This window comes from Dama dama, chromosome 11 (assembly GCF_033118175.1).
Source record: "Dama dama isolate Ldn47 chromosome 11, ASM3311817v1, whole genome shotgun sequence".
Taxonomy (NCBI): domain Eukaryota; kingdom Metazoa; phylum Chordata; class Mammalia; order Artiodactyla; family Cervidae; genus Dama; species Dama dama.
The window spans coordinates 8,822,079-8,841,210 of NC_083691.1; the positions used below are offsets into that span (position 1 = coordinate 8,822,079).

The 19,132-nt window shown below is 53.3% G+C and overlaps 1 protein-coding gene across 15 annotated transcripts in view; it reads right to left on the minus strand.

The window, feature by feature from the left end:
• Window positions 1-1,270: 1,270 nt before the first annotated feature.
• Window positions 1,271-19,132, minus strand: part of RALGPS1 (Ral GEF with PH domain and SH3 binding motif 1) — a 297,855-nt gene continuing 279,993 nt past the window's right edge. For 11 of the 15 annotated variants that reach the window (XM_061154620.1, XM_061154631.1, XM_061154619.1 and 8 more), the window contains 6 exons: window positions 14,457-14,540; window positions 13,076-13,181; window positions 11,191-11,283; window positions 10,913-11,018; window positions 10,232-10,323; window positions 4,419-5,858 (listed from right to left, as the gene is read on the minus strand). In XM_061154620.1, coding sequence (XP_061010603.1) covers window positions 5,829-5,858; window positions 10,232-10,323; window positions 10,913-11,018; window positions 11,191-11,283; window positions 13,076-13,181; window positions 14,457-14,540 — 511 coding nt within the window. In that variant the 3' untranslated portion in view covers window positions 4,419-5,828. Of the gene's footprint in view, window positions 3,107-4,418; window positions 5,859-10,231; window positions 10,324-10,912; window positions 11,019-11,190; window positions 11,284-13,075; window positions 13,182-14,456; window positions 14,541-19,132 lie in introns of those variants that run through there. The other 4 variants (XM_061154629.1, XM_061154633.1, XM_061154630.1 and 1 more) reach the window with 3 other exon arrangements.

The window sequence follows — 19,132 nt, forward strand, 5'->3', positions numbered from 1 at the left end:
CCCTAAGGCCCCGCCCACAGCCCCGCCTCTGCAAATGGCCCCGCCCACTCCCCCTCACCTCCGCGGGTACCCAGGTCCTGGCAGGCTGGCTACATTTATGGGTACCGAATCGAAGCTAAATAGGAATTCTACCTTACTGTCTGCGTTAGCTCGCGGATCTCGCCATCCATCAAAAGAAAAAAAAAAAGTACTGCTGTCTCCAGGTGGCGTTTCTGATGCCTGCCTGCCTGCCTGCCTGTCGCAATGAGGCCGAGGGACTGGAGGTGTGCAGGCTACCAGTTGTGGGCTCAAGTCTTGACTTAGTTTCCTGCACTGTCAGATGCATCCATCTCAGAGCCCTCAAACAATATCCTGCATCTGAGGGCAGCGACCCTATCCGGGTAAAGCTCGGGGTGATTGTACCACCTAAGTCGTGAGGAGGAGGTGACCTAGGGGCCCTCAGTCAGAGGGGGCTTGTCATAGTGAGGCAGGTGTGGTCATGCTGGCCAGGAACTGGTGGAGCAGACGCTGAGGAGTGTATGTGGGGGAAGCCTGAGCTTGGAAGACACTAGCCGAGAAACTGTGTCAGGTGGGGCCAGGGGTCCCCATGATCAGCTTGGATGATGTTACCCCCTGGTGCACACTCTCTCAACAACTTGAAGGTGCTTTCCCAGGTCTGGACTCCTTCACTGCTGCATATTCCAGCAGAGAAGTCAGTCTGGAGAATGCAGGGGAGAGGACAAAATGTAGGGGACTTCCCATTTCTTTTTCCTGCCCCTTGAGACTCCCCTCAATTTCCATGAGACAATCCTTGTAAGACAGTCCCCCCCCCCCCCCCCCACCACTTTCCTTTTAAACAAGTGAGAGTGAGTTTCTGGGTTTTGTGAGGCATCATGAACTTCCCCCAACATAACTTTTCAGACTTGGATCCCATTACACCCCCAAATCCTTGCCTCAGTGAGACGAGGTTGCCTGCCTCCCCAACATCATCCTGCTCCTTCTCCTCTTACATCTTTCCACCTCTTCTGCCCACCATGTCTTCAGCCATCTCTGAAATGAATCTGCAAATGGCGCTGCCCTCTCTCTAAGGCTTCCCCCAATTCTCTGTGTCCCGCCCCCGAGTGCCCACAGCACTGATTCTGCCCCTCCCCAAGGGCACTGCTCCTGTATGTCATTCATGTTCTAGTAACCTCTTAGTTGAGTCCACACACCTCCTTCATGTCTGTGTCTGGCACAGCAACTGTTGGCTAAAGGAATGCACGTGACTTTAAAAAACTGAGCAATATTCATTGGAAAAAACATTTAATTTCAAAGTAAACAAAAATGTTTATACACTAAAGTATTTAATTAGTGAAACAATTATTATCCGCGTAACAAGCTGAAAAATACAGCAACAAGACTGAGGTAACAAAATACTTCACCAAAAATCTAAAGAATCCCATAGAGGGCTGATGTTCAGTGGTTACTGCGGATGAGACAATTCACAAGAATTAGGGAAAGTCCTTACACAACTGCATGCAGGGGGGTCTGCTGGAAAAAAAAGACAGCCCAGGAGAGTGCAACAGATCGAACAAGAAACAAACTGAAATGTAAAAAGTGATTTTCAACTTACTTGGAGGAATACATAAGAAATTGAAAACTACTCTCTATGCAACATTTTGAATGCTAAGTGAAAAACCATGCATTTTGGCACAAAATTTATTGAAGATTTTACCACACTAAATTAATCACTATTGTTACTGAATGGTCACAGTCGTTCAGAAACGGATAAAGAGATGAGTGATTACAGAACTCACAGATGCTCCATCGTTGCTGCTGCGAGCAGGGGGTTGGGGGCTGCCTGTGGCGCACACACATTTGTGCACCAGTGGTGAGGTGGTCCGTGGGACAAGTTCTTGACACCCAAGGGAAAGCAGCTCTCGCTCAAGTTGTACTTGTATTTAACACTGAAATTAAAAACAAAGAACTTCTGAAGTAAATACTCTAAGCGTTCTGATGTGACTCTCTCGTTCCACCTCGGAATCCTGTGTCCAGCCATAGCTCTGTGTCTGGCTGTCCTGTGCCAACCGGCCACTCGGACAGTAACTGGACTCACAAATTGAAGACTATTCAGTCTGTTGAGCCTTTCGAAGCCTTTCTGGAGGAATCCACACAGGGTTTCTACCCAGTGCTGGGTGGGGGTTGTGGGGGGTGGGGAGCCAGGGTCTTGCTGGGAGAGAGGAAATGGCGTGGTGAGGACGATTTGTTCGTTGAGAGGTCAGCTCCATGAGGGCAGGGCTTAGGTTTATCTTGTTCTCGGCCACTTCAATCCCGAGGAAGAGTCTGACACACAGGAAGCACTCACTAGAGATGATAATCGATGGACGAATGGGTGGCTTTACACAGAGGGTCTGTTATTTCAAAAGGACTCTTGTAGTTTTTTTGTTTTTCTTTTCTTTTTAAAACATGAAATCACCCAACATTTCAGAATGATGTGTGATTAAAATGATTTACCAAGTCACAATAGGTAAGTCAGGTTGTGTTTTCAGCACTGTTCACCTGGTTCTCAGCATCAGTAATGTGGGTCCAGAACTCTAGACTCTCTACCTGTGGATTGAAAGCAGACCTTGCTTGTAAGGGCTTCCTGTTTTGTGGACCATTCTTCCATCTGTCAAATGGCATCCTAAAAGACACACTTCTTGGGCTTGGAAGGTGGGAGGAAGACGATGAAAGAAATACTGGCCACATTGGTAAGAAAAAAAAAAAAAAAACACTTTGTAAATTCAGTTGGCAAGAGAGAGTGGGTTCTTTCATAAGCAGAACCCCTTCACTGTCTTCTCTTCAGGGTCCACAGGGGACAGGGTGATGAACTGGCTTCTCCAGGGAGGGGAGGCAGGCCACACTGTCCCAATGGGCACACTCAGATCAATATTTCTACAGCTTTCCACCAAATCCGTCCTCCAGAAACTTTCAGTTGTCAGAGTGCACTTGGTTGACCTTGAGTTACAGAACGCGTTTGACAGAGAGAAGTGAAAATTCCTCTTGGGGATAGGTGAGTGAGCTGTTGGCATGGCATCATGAGGATACTAGCTATCTACTCCACAGGTCGTAGACAGCACTCTAGAACTTTCATTCAGGGATTTGTTTGCTTAAAAAAAAAAAAAAAAAAGATACAGCATACACATACCAGAGACATCACTTTCAGTGTTTTCACAGACATTTGTGTACAATGGTGAGTCACAGAGCAAGACCCAGGAATGCTTTCTTCCAGGGTAAGAATCCACCTGGGGACTTTCCCTTTTGGGGTTTGTGCCTAGCCCTCCCTCTGCCCCTGGCTTGCCATGACTGGCAGCATGAAGGACAAACCAGTGTTAGGAAGACAGCAAGCGTGGCCCTGAGCCCCTGCTGGGAGAGCCAGGAGCCTTATAGCTTTATCCTCAGGACCCTTCTGGTAAGTTCAAGGTTCTCACCAGTTCTATGGAGAGTCAAAGCTAAGAATGTTTCCAGGAGGGTACATGGGGTCAATTTCAACTAGTGAGAAGACTAAACACTTTGACAAGAACTGAGATTGTGCTATTTCAAAATTGGGCTCAGAAGAAAACGTTTGTGAAAGATAAAGAAAATCTGTAAAGGGCTGCGAGTGATCTTATTTAGTGGAGCCTGAAATTTTGAGGTTTTTGGATTGGCTTCTATAATATCTCATGGTGGAAAAACCAGGACAGTTTGAAGAGTAGAGAAACTCAAGGAAAGTAGTTTTGCAATTGCATTCAAACTTTAGTCTTAAAAAAAAATTAGCAGGTAGAATCAGAGATAATATCGGTTAAAGCATTGACACTGCATAGTTCTGGTGAGAGGTGTTGGGGTGTCTGGTATGTTCATTCAGACTCCAGATGCTAGTTTGAGCAGTTGTTGGTATGAATTAGGTGCATGCATCTGACCCCAGCTGCAAGAGGGTATGTGAAGCACCAGTGATGGACAAAGTTTGATGGCCTCAACTTCCCCATTGGGCATTTCTCCCACCACCAAAGTATTCTAGACTTGTTCCAAAGGAAGTTAGTTACTGAGCACAGTAAGGTGCCATCACAAAATAAGACCCCAATGACAATCACTTTCCTCACTAATTCATCTGAATTTTAGGAAAAGTGGTACCTTTTGATCAAAATACAGGGGTGGGTTCTTTGGCAGTTCTTAAATCGACCTATTACCATTTAGTGGTTAAGGTGTTGTTTTGAAGCATCTTGCACAGAAACTCTTTTAAGAGTAGTTTGCTGTCTGATCAGTGTGAGCTCTGAAACCATGAGAGTGACAAGGACCCAAAAATCCAGTCTCTTTCAAAAAATCATTCAGGTTTCCTTCTCAGAATCAGGATACCCAGATTAAAAAAAAGAGGGAGGAAGAGGGGAGGGGAGAAGGCAGGAAGGGGCTCGGGGGAGAAGCTACAGTGATAAAGCTACCATAAATAAAGCTAATTTTTATTCACGACTTTAAATAAAAATGTATTTGTGCAAAGTAAGTCACTTAAAAACATGACAAGGAGTGACAGGTGAAGGACATTGTTCACCTGAAGAGCTCTCAGCTAAAACCAGAGCTCTGACTGTCCGCTCCCCGGGGCTTTGCTCTCTCGTCACCATGGTCATCAACTATTGTGCCCTTGGACTTGGATGATGGAGAATTTGCTGGTGACTGTGTTTGGGGGCAAGAATGGGGGAGCTTAAGGCCTCAGTGTCACTCAGGCTCCCCAGTGTAATCAGGAATCCCAGAGGCCCCGCCCTGGCAGTGGAGGCAAAGAGATGAGGTGGGGGGAGCGAAAGCCTGGCCCTTTGGGGAGAGGTTGGTGCAGAGTAGCTTCCATGCAGCGGGTCAGGTCACCGCGCACAGTTGGCCTCGAGAAGCTGGCAGAAAGTGGCCCCCATGCTGGCACAGGACAGGGTGGGGGGAGGGGGAGGAGAAAGTTGGGGGGGGGGCGCCTTCAGACCCTGCGGGAGGGGGCTGGGAGGAAGCAAGCAGGCCGGCAGCCAGCCCAGCCCATGGTTCCGAAGCCGGGTCCTATCTCAGAAGAGCCGACTGCAACAAGACGTGGGAGGGCCCGGGGGCCCAGGGAGCAGGCCGTCCGGATGAATAGCACCCATAGGAACAGAAAACAAGACACAATTTAAGGCATTGTTTGTTTACAGTAAAAGAATGCGAGGGACCCTTAACACAGGAGGAATCTGGGCTCTCACTCTGACCTTCCTCGGTGGATGAGTCTATCGCTTAAGGTGAAAGCAGGGCCTCAAAGAGAATGAAGTGTGTGATGTCACGAGTCTTGTGCCAAAATGCATGTTTCTCGGAGAGTCCACGCTCGCTCGCTTGCACGCACACAGACACAGCACACACACGCAGAGGACGCTTCGGGTGTACAAAATCTGAGGCAGCCCTGTGGGCGAGCGACCCCACGCGCTGGGGTGAAAAGAGCCAGTCCCCAGCCCGTCTCGTCCCTCTGGCCCTCACACGGGGGTCGCCATCCACTCTTTGTGCAGGAGAAAGCCCTGGGGACCCAACGTGGGCCGGGTGCTCTCTGGTCGCAGCAGCAGCTGGTGGACAGACGCGGGCCCAGGCTGGGCGGGCAGGCAGGCAGGGTGTACAGTCTGGGGACCAACCGAGGCCTCCCGAGGTGGTGCTGCAGAATGGGGGGCATGAGGATGGCTGGGGATCAGTGGGTGGACCCCACATCGGCGGAGCCCTCCGGACTGTGAGGCCATGTCCCCTCAAGTCCAGGTCTGAGTCTCCCAGCACCCCGCCAGCGGCCTGTGCCCCCGATGTGCGCTTGGCCACCAGTCCCAGGCTGGGCTCCCAGAGGCCTCCGAAGTCATGCCAAGTCTTGCAGAGACTTATTCAAATGACATAAGGTTTGCAGGTACCTAGAAGAGAAAGCTCAGTCTCTTGTCAAAGTTCCGACCTTTTAGAAGGGGCTGGGGCTGGGGGTGTGGAGGGGTGGTCTCTAAGGGAAGGGTTCAGGCCTCTCCCAGTCAGTCTGTGAATGAGTGGGCGGGGCTGGGGCGAGGACATGGCAATAGTAACAGCCGCCATGTGTTAAGGGGCCACCATGTGCCAGGCAGGGCTCTTAGGACCCCATTGGTATTGTGTCCTGAGCCTTCACAACAACCCTAGGAGGCAGGTAATGGAATTGTTCCCATTATAAAGATGACGAAACTGAGGCTTAGGGAGGTAAAGGACACAGCGGGTGAGTGACAGGGCACCCACGCTCTCAACCACTATCCTTGGGTCAAAGCACAAGTGCATTTGCAGGAAGAGATGACCAAGCCTGTAAGGTAAGCCCATGCCTCTGGAGAGGAGAGGGGTGGTTAGTGGATGGCAGGAGTTGGCAAGTAGAAGTACAACAAGAAGGAGGAAGTTTGGGGATGTCAGGAACCCCGAGACCTTCCTATGCTGTGTCCCCAGGACCAGATCCCAGCTCCCTTTACTGTGGGACCCCCAGCCCCAAGATCAGGATGCTTCTCCTTCCCTTCAAAGCTGCTGACCTGCCCCCAGCCCCAGGCCTCCTCCCCAGCATGGCCGTGGGGTTCCAGGAAATTTGATGAGAAGCAGTTTCATCAAAAACAAATCCATCTTGGTGTCAATTTGGTCAAAATGATGAACTGGAAAAAAATGCATCTCCTTGCACCAGGAGACAGTTATCTAAGAATGGTCATGGCAGCACTGTTCAAAATAGCAAGAAGCAGGAAATCATTCTTGGGATCACAGACAGGAGAAGTGATAAAAAATTACAAACAAATGAATCACAGCTACACACACGGACACAGAGGTATCCTAGGAACATACTGTAGGAGAAAAAGCAGGTCACAGAAGGAGCTGTGCAGTAATGGTTCTGTGTTTTTAAAAGAAGTTTTTTTAAAAAAATGTACCCCAGGGACTTCCCTGGTGGTCCAGTGGTTAAGAATCCGCCTTGCAATGCAGGGGACATGGGCTCCATCCCTAGGCAGGGAACTAAGATCTCACAGGCTGCAGGGCAGCGAAGCCTGTGCGCCGCACTGCTGAGCCCACACACCACAACTAGAGTGTGTGTGCGGCAACGGAAGAGCCCGCGCCGCGTCCGAGATCTGACACAACCAGATGAATGAATGAATGAATGAACGCATAACGAAATAAACAGTGAACATGAACAAAAACTAAAAGTGTACCCCAGATAACACATTAAGAAATCAAATATGTGTGGTAATGCTTTAAAGGAACAGTAAACAAATCAGGAATGTGGTTATGGGGTGCAAGTGGGTGGGAGAGAGACAGACTTAGGAAGACAACCCTGGGAGGGAGGTGTTCTGAGGCCTGGGGAAGTCTTGCCATTAGGCTGGGTCGGGGGCACATGGTTATTTGCTTTATTGCTGTGGTTTACCTCTTATGTACATCTATCAGTAAGTTTAAGCATACTCGCTATTGGGCTTCCCCAGCAGCTCAGCGATCAAGAATCCACCTGCAATGCAGGAGATGCGGATGAGGGTTCTATCCCTGGGTTGGGAAGATCCCTTGGAGGAGGGCATGGCAACCCATTCCAATATTCTTGCCTAGAGAATCCCATGAACAGAGGAGCCTGGCGGGCAGTCTATAGGGTCACAAAGAGTTGGACACGACTGAAGCGACTTAGCACACACATGCACGCATGTATTCCCTATTAGCACAGACGATTTTAAGAAATGAAATTCCACAAAAAAATCATCTCAGGCAGAGAGAGTTTCTATGGGAGGAGAGGCATTTCTGTAACACCCTTCTCTGCAGCCCCTTTATATGCCATCGCAGGCAGGCATTGTGGCTTGTTTCAGTAATCCCCTGCTGTGGAATATTTAGTTGTTACCATTTTTTATTATTATATACAGCAGACAGCAGGAATATTTGGTTGAAAGTAAATTAGAGGTAAAAAGTATTAGAAAATAGAAGATCTTCTCCCTTAGGTCTAAAAGCTGGACAAAAATACTTCAGTGTTGCAAAACCTTGCTGCGGGAAGACCACATTTGCCAGACATGGTATGCAATCCATTTGTCCTTCACACCAAACACCTCCCCTGCTAAGGGGGTTTGACCCAGGTCCCTGCTACCCGCTGCAGGGCTGCTGCCTCCCTCAGACCACGCCCCCAGCCCCCCAGATCAGGACACAGGCTCTTGTTCAGGGCAACTCTCCCTCTCCTGACTGCCCAACCCCCCAGAGCCATGACTGTCTTTGTGGGGCAGGCACCGAGGAAGCGCCCGTCTCTCTCTCTGCCCCACCGTCTGTGTGGCCCACTTCAGGGCTTCAGTTCTTGTCACTCCTCAGGGCCACCTGAGTACAGGTGAGCTCCAGGCGCTGTGCCCTCAGAGCCAAGGAGGGGCCCCAGGCAAGCACCGCGTGACCAGAGCAGAGGAGGGCAGGAGGCTCTTGCTCTCCTAAGGTGACCTGAGGCGGCACCTTGTTCATCACCTTGAGGTGAGTGTCAACCCAGGACCCTGGTCTCATCACGGGGATGGGCAGTTATATTTGCTTAACATGAAAAACATGCTCTAGAAACCTCAGAACTGTAGTCTCCTGTATACTATTTCAGAAATGTTATGTGCACCACCATGCATATGATAAATATGCAGTGTTTTAATACAAATGAGATCGTCCTGACATGTGTTTTTACACTTAAGCTTTCTCACTTGTGACTTGCAGCACCTTTTAGGTGATCACACACACATCAGGGGCTGCACAATAGGGACATACTGAGGGTCAGCAAGGTTTCCAGTGGCTTTTCTTTCTTTCTATTAAGGACAATGCTGCAGTGAACACTCTCACCACGAGCCTGTGTGTGTATGTGTGAGCATGTGCCCGGGGACAAATTCCTAGCAAGTGAGTGGAGGGACTCAAGTGCAATTTATCTCGAGTTTCCCTGTGGGGCCTCAAGGCAATCCCTGTATCGGTCTTGCCCTCCTGTTCTAGTTTGTCAAGGACTTTCTGCTAATTCTGCCGTCGAGCTTCTTGTCATGTCTAATTTGATCAGCTTGTCATACATATCCTCATCTATGTTACAGATGAAAACCCTGAATGGGCGCACACTGAGCACAGAATCACAGGACATGCCACTAGAGACCTCCCTCTGCTTCGTGAGAATCACCCTGGGGGCCGAGAAGCCTGTGACTGGACTGCGACCAGCACCACGGCAGCCCCAGCCCTCCCAGCCCCACGCGTCTGGCCTGGCCTCCGCACCAGCTTCCTCCTCCTCAAAGCTGCCTCCATCTAGTCCAGCCCTGATGTTCGCTCTCTAGACAGAGGAGAGGGACCCGGCTCCCCCACCCCCACCCTCTTCCAGCTCATCCTAGGGAACAGGTCAGGGAAGTTCATGGCCGGCCGGGAGCATTGGTTCTGGTCCCAGCAGCCCACATGCTGCCTGGGCTGGTGTGAGTGCTGGGCGGCCACCTCTCTCACAAGCCTGGACAGTGGAGTCTCTGCTTCCAGGCCTCTGGCTCAATGGCAGGAGGCTGAACAAGTCAGGGGCCCTGGGGATGCCTGCGGTGGGACAGCTCAGGGGTGGCAGGTCTAGACTCTGGTGTCAGGCAGGAGGGGGTGAGACCTCACTCACCAGGAGGCCTTAAACCAGGGTCCACCACTTTGCGAGCCTCAGTGACCTCAGCATAAAATGGGGACAATTCGGGAACCTACCCCACAGGGATGCTGGGAGGATTCGGCCAATTCCTGCATGTAAAGCATCTCGCCTCAAGCCTGGTCCTGGGACGGGTGGCATGGGGGTGGGAGTGAGCCTCAAGCCAGGACCTGGCAAACCAGTGGTCCTATTGGTTCAAACATGACAAGGAGTGGGGAGCCCCACTCACCAACAGCCATGGATGGCTCTCAACAAGTTAGCTATTATCCTTATTCCTAAGGGTTGTGGGGCAGCAGGGAGGTACTTTGGTCAGGTTAGAGGATGCCCAAAAATCAACTTTCAGGGGGATGATCTCAATAGATGCTGTAGCCTGACCCATGGGGCAGTACCTCACCTGCCACCTGTCTCTCATGGGATGTTTTTGTGGTTTTTCCTTTAGTAGGAAAGACACAGGAGACAGGTTCAAAGTTCTAGTCTGAAGCTGGGCTTAGTTCTAAGCCAGGTGGGGGGTGCCCTGTCTCGTGGGGAAAAGCTGATCAAAAGAGAATCCCTGGGAGCCTAGCTGATAGTCTCTGGGGGAAGGAGTAAGGTGTGTTTTCTGTGGACTCTTGGCCCGAGGGTGAAAGAGGGTATTTCAGGTGACAATCAGGACTTTGGTGACTTTACCTGAGGCCTGTTGCTTTTACATGCATCATCCAAATGCTTGTGCCACAGGATTGCATGGAACCGGGAGCCAGTCTGGAACTTGTAAACATTGCCTGGTGGTAGAAAGGCCACTGGTTAAGAGGAAGGTCACATGGGAGGGTCTGCCTGTGGTGTGAAGATAAGCATGAACCTGGGTGACTACCCTGGGGAAGGTCAGGAGCAGCCCAAGATGAGCTCAGGGCATGTGGAGTAGGAGGCTCCTGTGCCCCTGCTGCCCCCATCTCTCTGGACCAGGGCTCTCGACCATCTTTCCCGCCATGGGGTCTTGGGCTTTGGGGAAGCCTGTGGATCCTTCTCAGAATAAGGTTTCAAATGCATAAAATAAAACAGTCTACTCCAGCTTCAAAGTCACTGCCTCATCCAGCAGTGACCCCAAGGCCACAGTTCCAGGTAGACGGGCCCCAGCAGTCACAGGTGAAAAGGATTCCGACAGCCACGTGCCATGCGCACTGCTCAGTGGACACATCCACCACGGTCTAAGCAGCTTTTAGAGGCGAATGAGGGGACCCTGTGAACATCAGAACCTAATGTGAAGGGAAAGCAGCAGCCTCAAAAGTCCCTACTGTTTCAAAACGCGCATTTAGCCGCAGAAGTAACAGGGCAGAGAGAGGCTACAGGCACCAGCTCTGGCCTGCCGCCTACCTTTGTCGGGGTTATTCAGCTGGAAGATGTCCGGGTGCTCAGGATCGTCAGGCAGCTGCACCATCCAGCCCACGACGGAGACCTTCTTGCCAGGTGTCGATTTATACTGCAGGGGAACAACAGCATAGTCAGGAGGCCCTCTGCTCGCCTAGGAAGGCCCACCTGGGCCAGGCAAGCTTCCCTCCCATCCCCAGCACCTTTCCCCACCTTCCCCCCACACCCCCAGCAGTTCACTCGACAGGAAGGCCCAGCGCAGAGAGTTCTTTCACGGAACATACGTGCTTTCTGTCTGTGCCCCGCAACGACTTGGCTCCGTAGTACAGGAGGGTGGATCCTGAGAGTATGACCCAGTACCTGGTCCATGAAGACAGCTAGGGAGGAAGGGGAGGCAGAGTGACAGTGTCGCAAGTGGCAGGGGCGGTGTCCCCGGGCTCCCTGATTAGAGACCCCGGCACAGGGATGGAAGGGCGGCCCCTCCTTGAGCGGGGCCAGCGTAGGTCTCCTCTCTGCCCGCCCTCCACCCCTCGGTGCCACTCCTCCGGGGCCCCAGGCAGCCAGCGGGACTCCTCAGCAGATCATCAGCCCCAGACCTCCCTCCCCTTCCTGGCTCCTTTCCTCCCAGAGCCTTTCCTTTTCCCACCATGTTTAGTGCCAAGGCACAACTTCTATGAGTTCAGGTGACCCGAATCCAAGAACGTCCTGGGGAAAAATGGACAAATGGAAACCACAGCTTGGAAGAACTGGAACGTCTGTGATGGGCACTCTTGGCTGAGAGCGAATGGCAGCACCTCGAAAGCATTTATGGCTAGAAGGGGTGATGCCCGGCAGGGCCAAACTGGTGGTGTAGCTTTTGTTTCTCTAGGCATAAGGCCTGGAATCCCTGGTTTGGGGCTCCACTCATTGGTTTGGAAAAGCCAGTTCTGCAAAAGCGAAGCAAATATCCCATCACGGAAGGACAGGGGTTCAGCAGACTGCCCAGCATCACAGCCTGGGGGGCTCCTCTTCACGCTGGTAGGGGCGGGGGTGCTGCGTCGTCTCAGATGATGAAAGCAGTGGCTTTCAGACCTTTTTGATGACACCCCCACCAGGTGGTCATGGTACTGTGTGTTGAACCAACAGAAGCTTCATGAAACCATACTCATCTGTATCATGTGTAAGAAACTCCAACATCTTCCAGTCTATTCTATTCAAAACTATGGGTCATGACCCCCTGGACTGACTTCATCGCTTTACCAGTGGGCCAACCAGCGTTTGGGACAACAGTGCTTTTAGGATACTGTCTCACTCTGGTTTCTGGAAGACTGGGGCCTGGCTGTAGGTACAGAAGGGTGGCAAGCAGGTCTGTAGAGCAGACCAGATACAGGGCCTCATGTCACAGGATGCTGCGTGACACTGAGTCCAAGGGACAGAGTGTGGCCCAGGGCTGGGGTGAAGATGCTTCTCCTCACCCAAGAACCTCCTGGCACCCGGAGATGGGGAGCTTTTAGACCGGCCCCCGGACTAGGGGCCTGGCATCTTCATGCTGGGCATCGGTGGGAGGGAGCGTCTCCAAGTGGCCTCATGGGCAGTGGATGGGGGCAAGCAGCAGCCGGAGCAGGAGAGGGAGGCCAGAACGGACACCGGCAGATGCTGCCTGGAGACGCAGCTCACAGGCGGGTTTGCGGGCAGCTAGTCATGGCTGTCCCAGAGAACGAACAAAGAGGCCTTTGCAAGGGGCTGAGGGGTCATGGAGCCAGGGACCTCTGGGTTCGGCACGGGGTGACCTGGTGGCTAGTGCTGGAGCCTGAGAGGTCTCTTGATTCCTGGTCCCTGTCCTTTCCACCACACGTTTCATGATGCTCCTGAGCGGGGAGGGGATCTGCATTGGCAATACTTCCCAGGCCGTGCTGACGGTCTCAGGCACAGCATCCACCCTGACTCCCGGGGCCTCCAGGCTTCCACCTGCCCTCAAGATAATCACACAGCGACGTCCACCACCTACTCACTCTGTGCAGGGCCACACACATGACCTTCCCGCCCATTCCTCCAGGAAGTAGGGACTATTTTATCTCAATTTACAGATGTGGAAACTGAGGCCCTGCCCACTCGGTGGCGTGGCCAGGGCTGGGACCCTGGTTGGCCGGTCTCTGGAACCCACGCCCTCCCTGCTGCCTCTGCACTCACCGCAGGCTTCCGTCCCTCCTTGAGCAGAGTTTTCCTTCTCAGAGGCCCCTCCATGGTGGGGGCCGCTGCAGAGCTCCCCAGCGTACAGATGCACGGGCCTGTGGGGCTGGGCAGGGGGAGAACACGGGTCAGACATCACCCAGAGGAGCTGGGGACAGGCACCCTCTCACCCATGGGGCCCATGGGCCCCCGACTGCCAGGTCCAGGTCCAGGTCCACAGACGGAGAACTCAACAGGGCTGAGCCGGGCCTGGGAGGGAGGGCTCTGAGGCCACAGAAAGCCTCAAGGAAGATGGCTCTGGGCTCGCCCACAGCTTGGAACATGCCTTTCCCTTGTCTTTCTGAGCGCTGAGCAGCTTTAGGCTTGGGGACCACGCTTGCTCCCTGTAACCCAGCTCCCAGCATCACCCACACTGTATCCTGCTTCCTCTCCCCCTGCGGCTCTTGGGACCCTGCAGCACCCTCTCCTCTCAGTGACGAAGTAGGAGGGAAGGGGTGGAGTAAGAGGGCGGGGTGGGTGGGGGGACCCCAAATCCTCATGCCCTGCACCTTTGCCTCAGGGCGCCTCCCTCCCCCTCTGCCACGGGGATTCGGGCGCCACCTGCAGGTGAGGAGCCCCAGTGCAGCGCCAGCCCAGGCCTCCCTCCTAAGCCCTGGCTTCGGCTCCCTGGATGGCACCTCCTTCAACGCCGCACTGAAGCTGAGCTACTTTCCCTTGGCATCCCAGAATCAGTGATCCCATGCCCTAAACATGCCCGACTGCCCAGCTCAGCCACCCCACCCCCCGCCTTATGGCAGAACTTGGTCATCCTCTGAGCAACTGCCCGACCCTCTCCTCTGGCCTCCCTGCGTCCACTCTTGCCTTCCTCCCACGCTCTCTGCACACCACAGCCAGGATGACCTGGGTCCTGCCACTCCCCTGCCTCTCCATCCCTCCCCCATGCAACCCCTCCAGAGTCTCTGAGACCACCCTCCTCACCGCCTGCTGGACCTGGCTCTGGTCCACCTTCTCCGGCCTCACCCGCCGCCCTCTCCCGTCTCTCACTTGATACAACTCGGACCCTCCTTCACTCCCAGAATCACCCTGCTCCTCCTGCCTCCCGGCCCCATGGGCTGTCCTTGGGCTGCGGGTCCTCTTTTACCCCAACGCCTCCCTTCCTTTTATCTGGCTAGTTCCTATCACTCTTCCAGTCTTTTCTGCAGGGAGGCCCCCTCTATGGACCAGCAGCACCCATGATTTTCTATTCCATTTCTGTCTCAGCCCCATGGACCAAGGCAGAGGCTGTGTCCGTCTCATGGGCAGCCTCGAACACAGGGCCTGGCACCCAGCAAGCGCCCTGGAACTACTTGTCGAGTAAATGATCACATGAGTAAATGAGTACCTGTAGACGCAGCTCCGGGTTCTGGGAGAATTCCGGACTGGAACGCGCCAGTTGGGTCCCAGTGTGGCATAGAGACGTCCCCTGCTTCAGAGAAAAAGAGCTGAGTTTTAGCAACAGCCTGGGAAGACGAGCCCCTCGTGGAGGAGGTGAGGGCATCTCAGACCATGTAGTCATGAGCTCCAGAAGCCTCAGCCCCAACTCCTCCCCTGGCCTCCTCGTTTACACTGCAACACATCCGGGGTACACCTGGAGCACAACATCCCTGGAGTTGGGTCCCCAAGTCTCCAGGTAAGTTCTCCCTCAGCCTTAAGTATTCAGCTTTCTTCCAGCGACAAGGGGATGACTAAAATCTGGGTATACCCCTCATCCCAATGTGAGGTTGAGAGAAAACACTGTGAGTGAGGGTGAAAGTCGCTCAGTCATGCCCATATATTCCCAATATTCCATGGTCAATCCAATTAAAAGTGTATACTCATGGACACAGAATTGTGGGCTGTCTTGCATGTTGGCCCAGGGTGGAGGGGGTGGGGCATGTGTAGCATCAGTATCCACCAGGTGCTACTGAATTCCTCCGTTTGCGGCGTCTTTTCCATCGGACAGGTTCCTTGCTGGCCCCAGACGGTCCCCTGCAAACCTGCTCTGGATCTGTTTCACGGTCTAAGAGTTGGTGCTCCAACTCTTAGAGAACCCTCCGTGGGCTCCCATCTGGCCTCTTTCTCACCCGTAGTTCCCCTGCAGTGAGCCTTTCCAGGGGAAAGTGTAGCATCCAGGGCAGGTAGGGAGCTTAACCTTTTTGGGGGTAAGGTTTCCATCTTTCTCTCTTTATCCTTTTCTTTCTTAGTAGAATGACTTCCTGTGTCTACTTGGTCCTCAACCTTCTCCCCATCTCTGCAGTACGGTCTGTGGCTGCTGCTGTTTAGTTGCTAAGTTGTGTCTGACTCTGTGACCCTGCGGACTGCAGCCCTCCAGGGTCCTCTGTCTGTGGGATTTTCCAGGCAAGAATATTGGACTGGTTGCCATTCCCTTCTCCAGGGGATCTTCTCGACCCAGGGATCGAACCCCCATCTCCTGCTTGGCAGGTAGGTTCTTCACCACTGAGCCACCAGGGAAGCCCACAGCATAGTCTGTCCCTGGGCTAAGCCCTCCATTGGCAACTCAGTTTATAAAGTCAGACAAGGCCCACACTTCCTTTTTAACTGTTCCCTCTATTGTCCACTGCCAGTCCCAGGCTGCTGCACGTTGCCCTGTGGCACTGGACACCTGGGGGTGGTGTGGGGATGTCCTCACTTGTCACAGCATCACACCCTCACTGAGCTCAGGTTTCTCTGAGGGGTAGCTGTGTTGCTCCCTGCCCCTCCATCCTCCGCTCAAGAAGGAACAGTTCTTAATGACATTCTTGGGTTTGTTGTCCAGAGGCCCAAGTTCAAGGTTGGTGGGAGTCTGACGGTCATCCAGGTCAACTGCCCTGGGACCCTGTCTTCTTCGTCCATCAGCCACTTCTCTGTAGGTGACAAAGAGCTGCAGCACGTGCTTGGTCCCCCAAGTCCTCAAGTGTAACGAGTCTCTGCCCTTTCCCCAGCCAACCCTGGTGATATGATGGTCACAGGCCCACCCCGCCCCCACCATGAGCTCAGAGGCCCTGGCACCCTCAAGCCCCGGTCCACAGGTCAGAACTGCCTCCTCCCTTTATTCACACCTGGGTGTGACACAGCCCCGTGCTTGAGCAGGTTGTGTGGAGGCTTAGAGACTGCCCTGGGCTTGCCTCTCTCCCCAGTCATGGCTGGGGTCCCTTATGAGGCAGGGCAGGGTCTGACAGTGAACTTTCTGCAGCGACACTCCTGTGCCTGGAGGATGCCTCTTAGTTTGATGTGCATTCCTGCTCTGAGCTGTAATCTCTCTGGAGTTGAGGATGGAGCCTCCCTTTGCAGAGCTAGATCCTCTGGCCCCTTCTTCTCCACATTTCTTCTCATGAATCTTTGCTCCTGGCACCCCAGGAAAATGTGTGACGACAGTGGACTGTTCCAAGACAGGGTCATGTGCTGGTGGGCGCTGCCACCTTCTCTCCCCTTTTGTGAGACAGTCCGTGGCTGGCAGGACTATTGATAGAGAGCTTTAAGACCTCCGTCCTCCCATGGACAGAGGAGCCCAAGGCTACAGTCTATGAGGTCACAAAGAGTTGGACACGACTGAGTGACTTTACTTTTCGTTCTACTTTAAAACCTGCATCTTCCAACCAGTCTAGCCTTCTAAGCAGTCTTTCCTCATGTTCTTCCTGAAGGAGTGAGGTGCCCCGGAGCACAGTGGACTGGCGGGATGTGCAGGGATGCCGGGGGTCACTGGGGTGGCTCATGGGAGAGTCACTAGTGAGTGACCGCTCCTGTGCATCAGGCCATTGATTGTCTCATGTGAGCTTTGTTTAAGCATCACTGAACGGGGACCTGAGGCTCAGTTATGTGAAGACACTGAACCGAGGCATGTTCAAAGCCAGGGTTTGAACCCAGGTCTGTCTGACTCTCCAGGCTCCTTCCACACTTTTCAGAGTGGGAGCCAGGTTGAGGAGTTTGTCAGGAGGACTGAGTCTGTGTTTGGAGCCTGTGGGTGGCTCCCTGGTCTTCTGTTCTCAGAGGCACCAATTCTTGCAGGTTTCTGTCATAGCGCACAGTGAACGGGCTCTGTCAGTGTCTGTCAGGTGGGATGACCACAGATCCTTAGCCCCTGGGTCTCCTGGGGTGGGGCCACCTCCCAGGTCCATTGCCCCCCCACCCCCCCCCCCCCCCAAATAGAGTCTTCTCCTGGTTGTTCAGGCTGCCTGGCACTTAAGAGCGGCTGCCATTGATCGCCTGCTTACCATGAGATGGCTGAGTGCTCTCAGACCCTGCTCCTCCTAGTTCTGTGGCGGGGGGTGGGGAGGCCACCGTTCTCACCCTGTCTTAGATGAGACAACTGGGGCTCCAGGAGGTGAAGCCACCTACTGGCCTGTCATTAGGGATGGGGACACACGTGCTCACAAAGGGAGGATGTCTTTCCCACAGGAAGCCGAGGGCCCCTGTTGGTTAAGTTGCTCCAAGTCGGGGGGGGGGGCGTCAGAGCCCACTCCGCCTGGAGCCTGGGGAATGACCGTGGCCTTGAAGGGCAGTGGAATGGTGACTTTTTGCCAAGGCCAGCTTTTAGGAGACTAGAAGCAGGGTGGTGGCCGGCCTTTCCTCCCAAAGCAAGCCTCACCAGGCTGGAGGAGGGCTGTGACATGTGGGGTGGCTCTGGCTGGGTCTAGTAGAGAAGAGCCAGGATCTTTAGCCACTAGAACCAGACCATCTGATCACATCCCTGCCCTGAGAATGTTATTTGAATGTTCAGGACCAGAAAATGCAAAACGAGTGGGCAGTGGTATTTGGTGAACTCCAGAAATCATGGGACATCTCCAAATGACACAGGGAGCTCCCATCTCTAGAATCACAGACACCTTTTCCAGCAGCACGCTGAGAACAAGTGGCTGAACAGAATGCATCCCAGGAAGGCCATTCTATGGGTCCCTCCTGGGGACAGATCTTGGTGGGATGGAGGCCTGCAGTAGGCCACCTTCCTCATGGGAAGTTTGGTCTGGGAAATATGTGGGCTTGCAACCAAGCAGAACCTCAGTCCCGAAGGGTGTTCGAGAAGATGACGATGAAGAGGAGGAAGATAAAGATGATAGGATGATGGTGAGGATGAGGATGATCAGATGATGGGATGATGGTGATGACCGGGATGATGGGTACCAGGCAACTGCTAAGCAGTCCTGGGTCATTATCCTGTTTTATCACAGCACTGTGGGGCAGGCACTGTTCTTATCCCCACCTTATAGATATGGAGTCTGAGGCTTAGAGAGGTGGAGTAACTTGCCCAAGGTCACAATACTGGGAAGAGAAAGATGGGAAGTGCCAATGAAGTGGAAGCAGCCAGGGGCCTGCTTGGACCAAGAGCATCCTGAGAATTCAGAGCGGCCAAGACAGGTCTGAAAGGCACCTTCCCCTCAATGTACATTAGGTAGTAGGTATCTCAGGGGTTAAATTTCATAAAGCTCTGAGTCCCTGTTGCTGGTCCAGGAAAGGGGAGCAGGGTGGAGCCTTGGATATCAATTACACTGAGGCCTCAGTAATCTTGTTTTAGCAGACGTAGCATGCACCCCACCCCCTCAATTCTTCTATCTCAGGTACACAGTGGTCGAGTGTTGGTCGATGCTGGTCGAGTGTTCCTGTGGAAGGGTCCAGGTGATGCTGTTCATCAGCAGTGTCCACCTGCACCAGTAAACCCTTGCCCACTGGACCAGAGCTTGGTCCCAGCCACTTCCTAATGACTCATCCTCATCTGCAGGCAGGAAGCTGCCTTCTTGAGTCTGCTCAGCCATGCTAAGGACCACACATGTCCCCCAGCTGTCAGCCCGCTGGAGGGAACCGGCAGTAGGCTCTCTACTCTACAGGCTTTTTGCAACTCTCACCAAGCAGAGATGCTGAGCCCTGACACACAGGCACCATGAGATACCTCATGCTCCCTGGATGATGGTCACAGTGTCCCCCGGCCCCTGGGGTTTTTTTTCCACGAAGAGGCACTAACCAAGCTTGGGCAAACCAGCTAGAAGCCCACCACTGCCTCCCTGCCCTTCCCTGCATGCCTCCTCCATCAGCTGCTGAGCCCCAGAG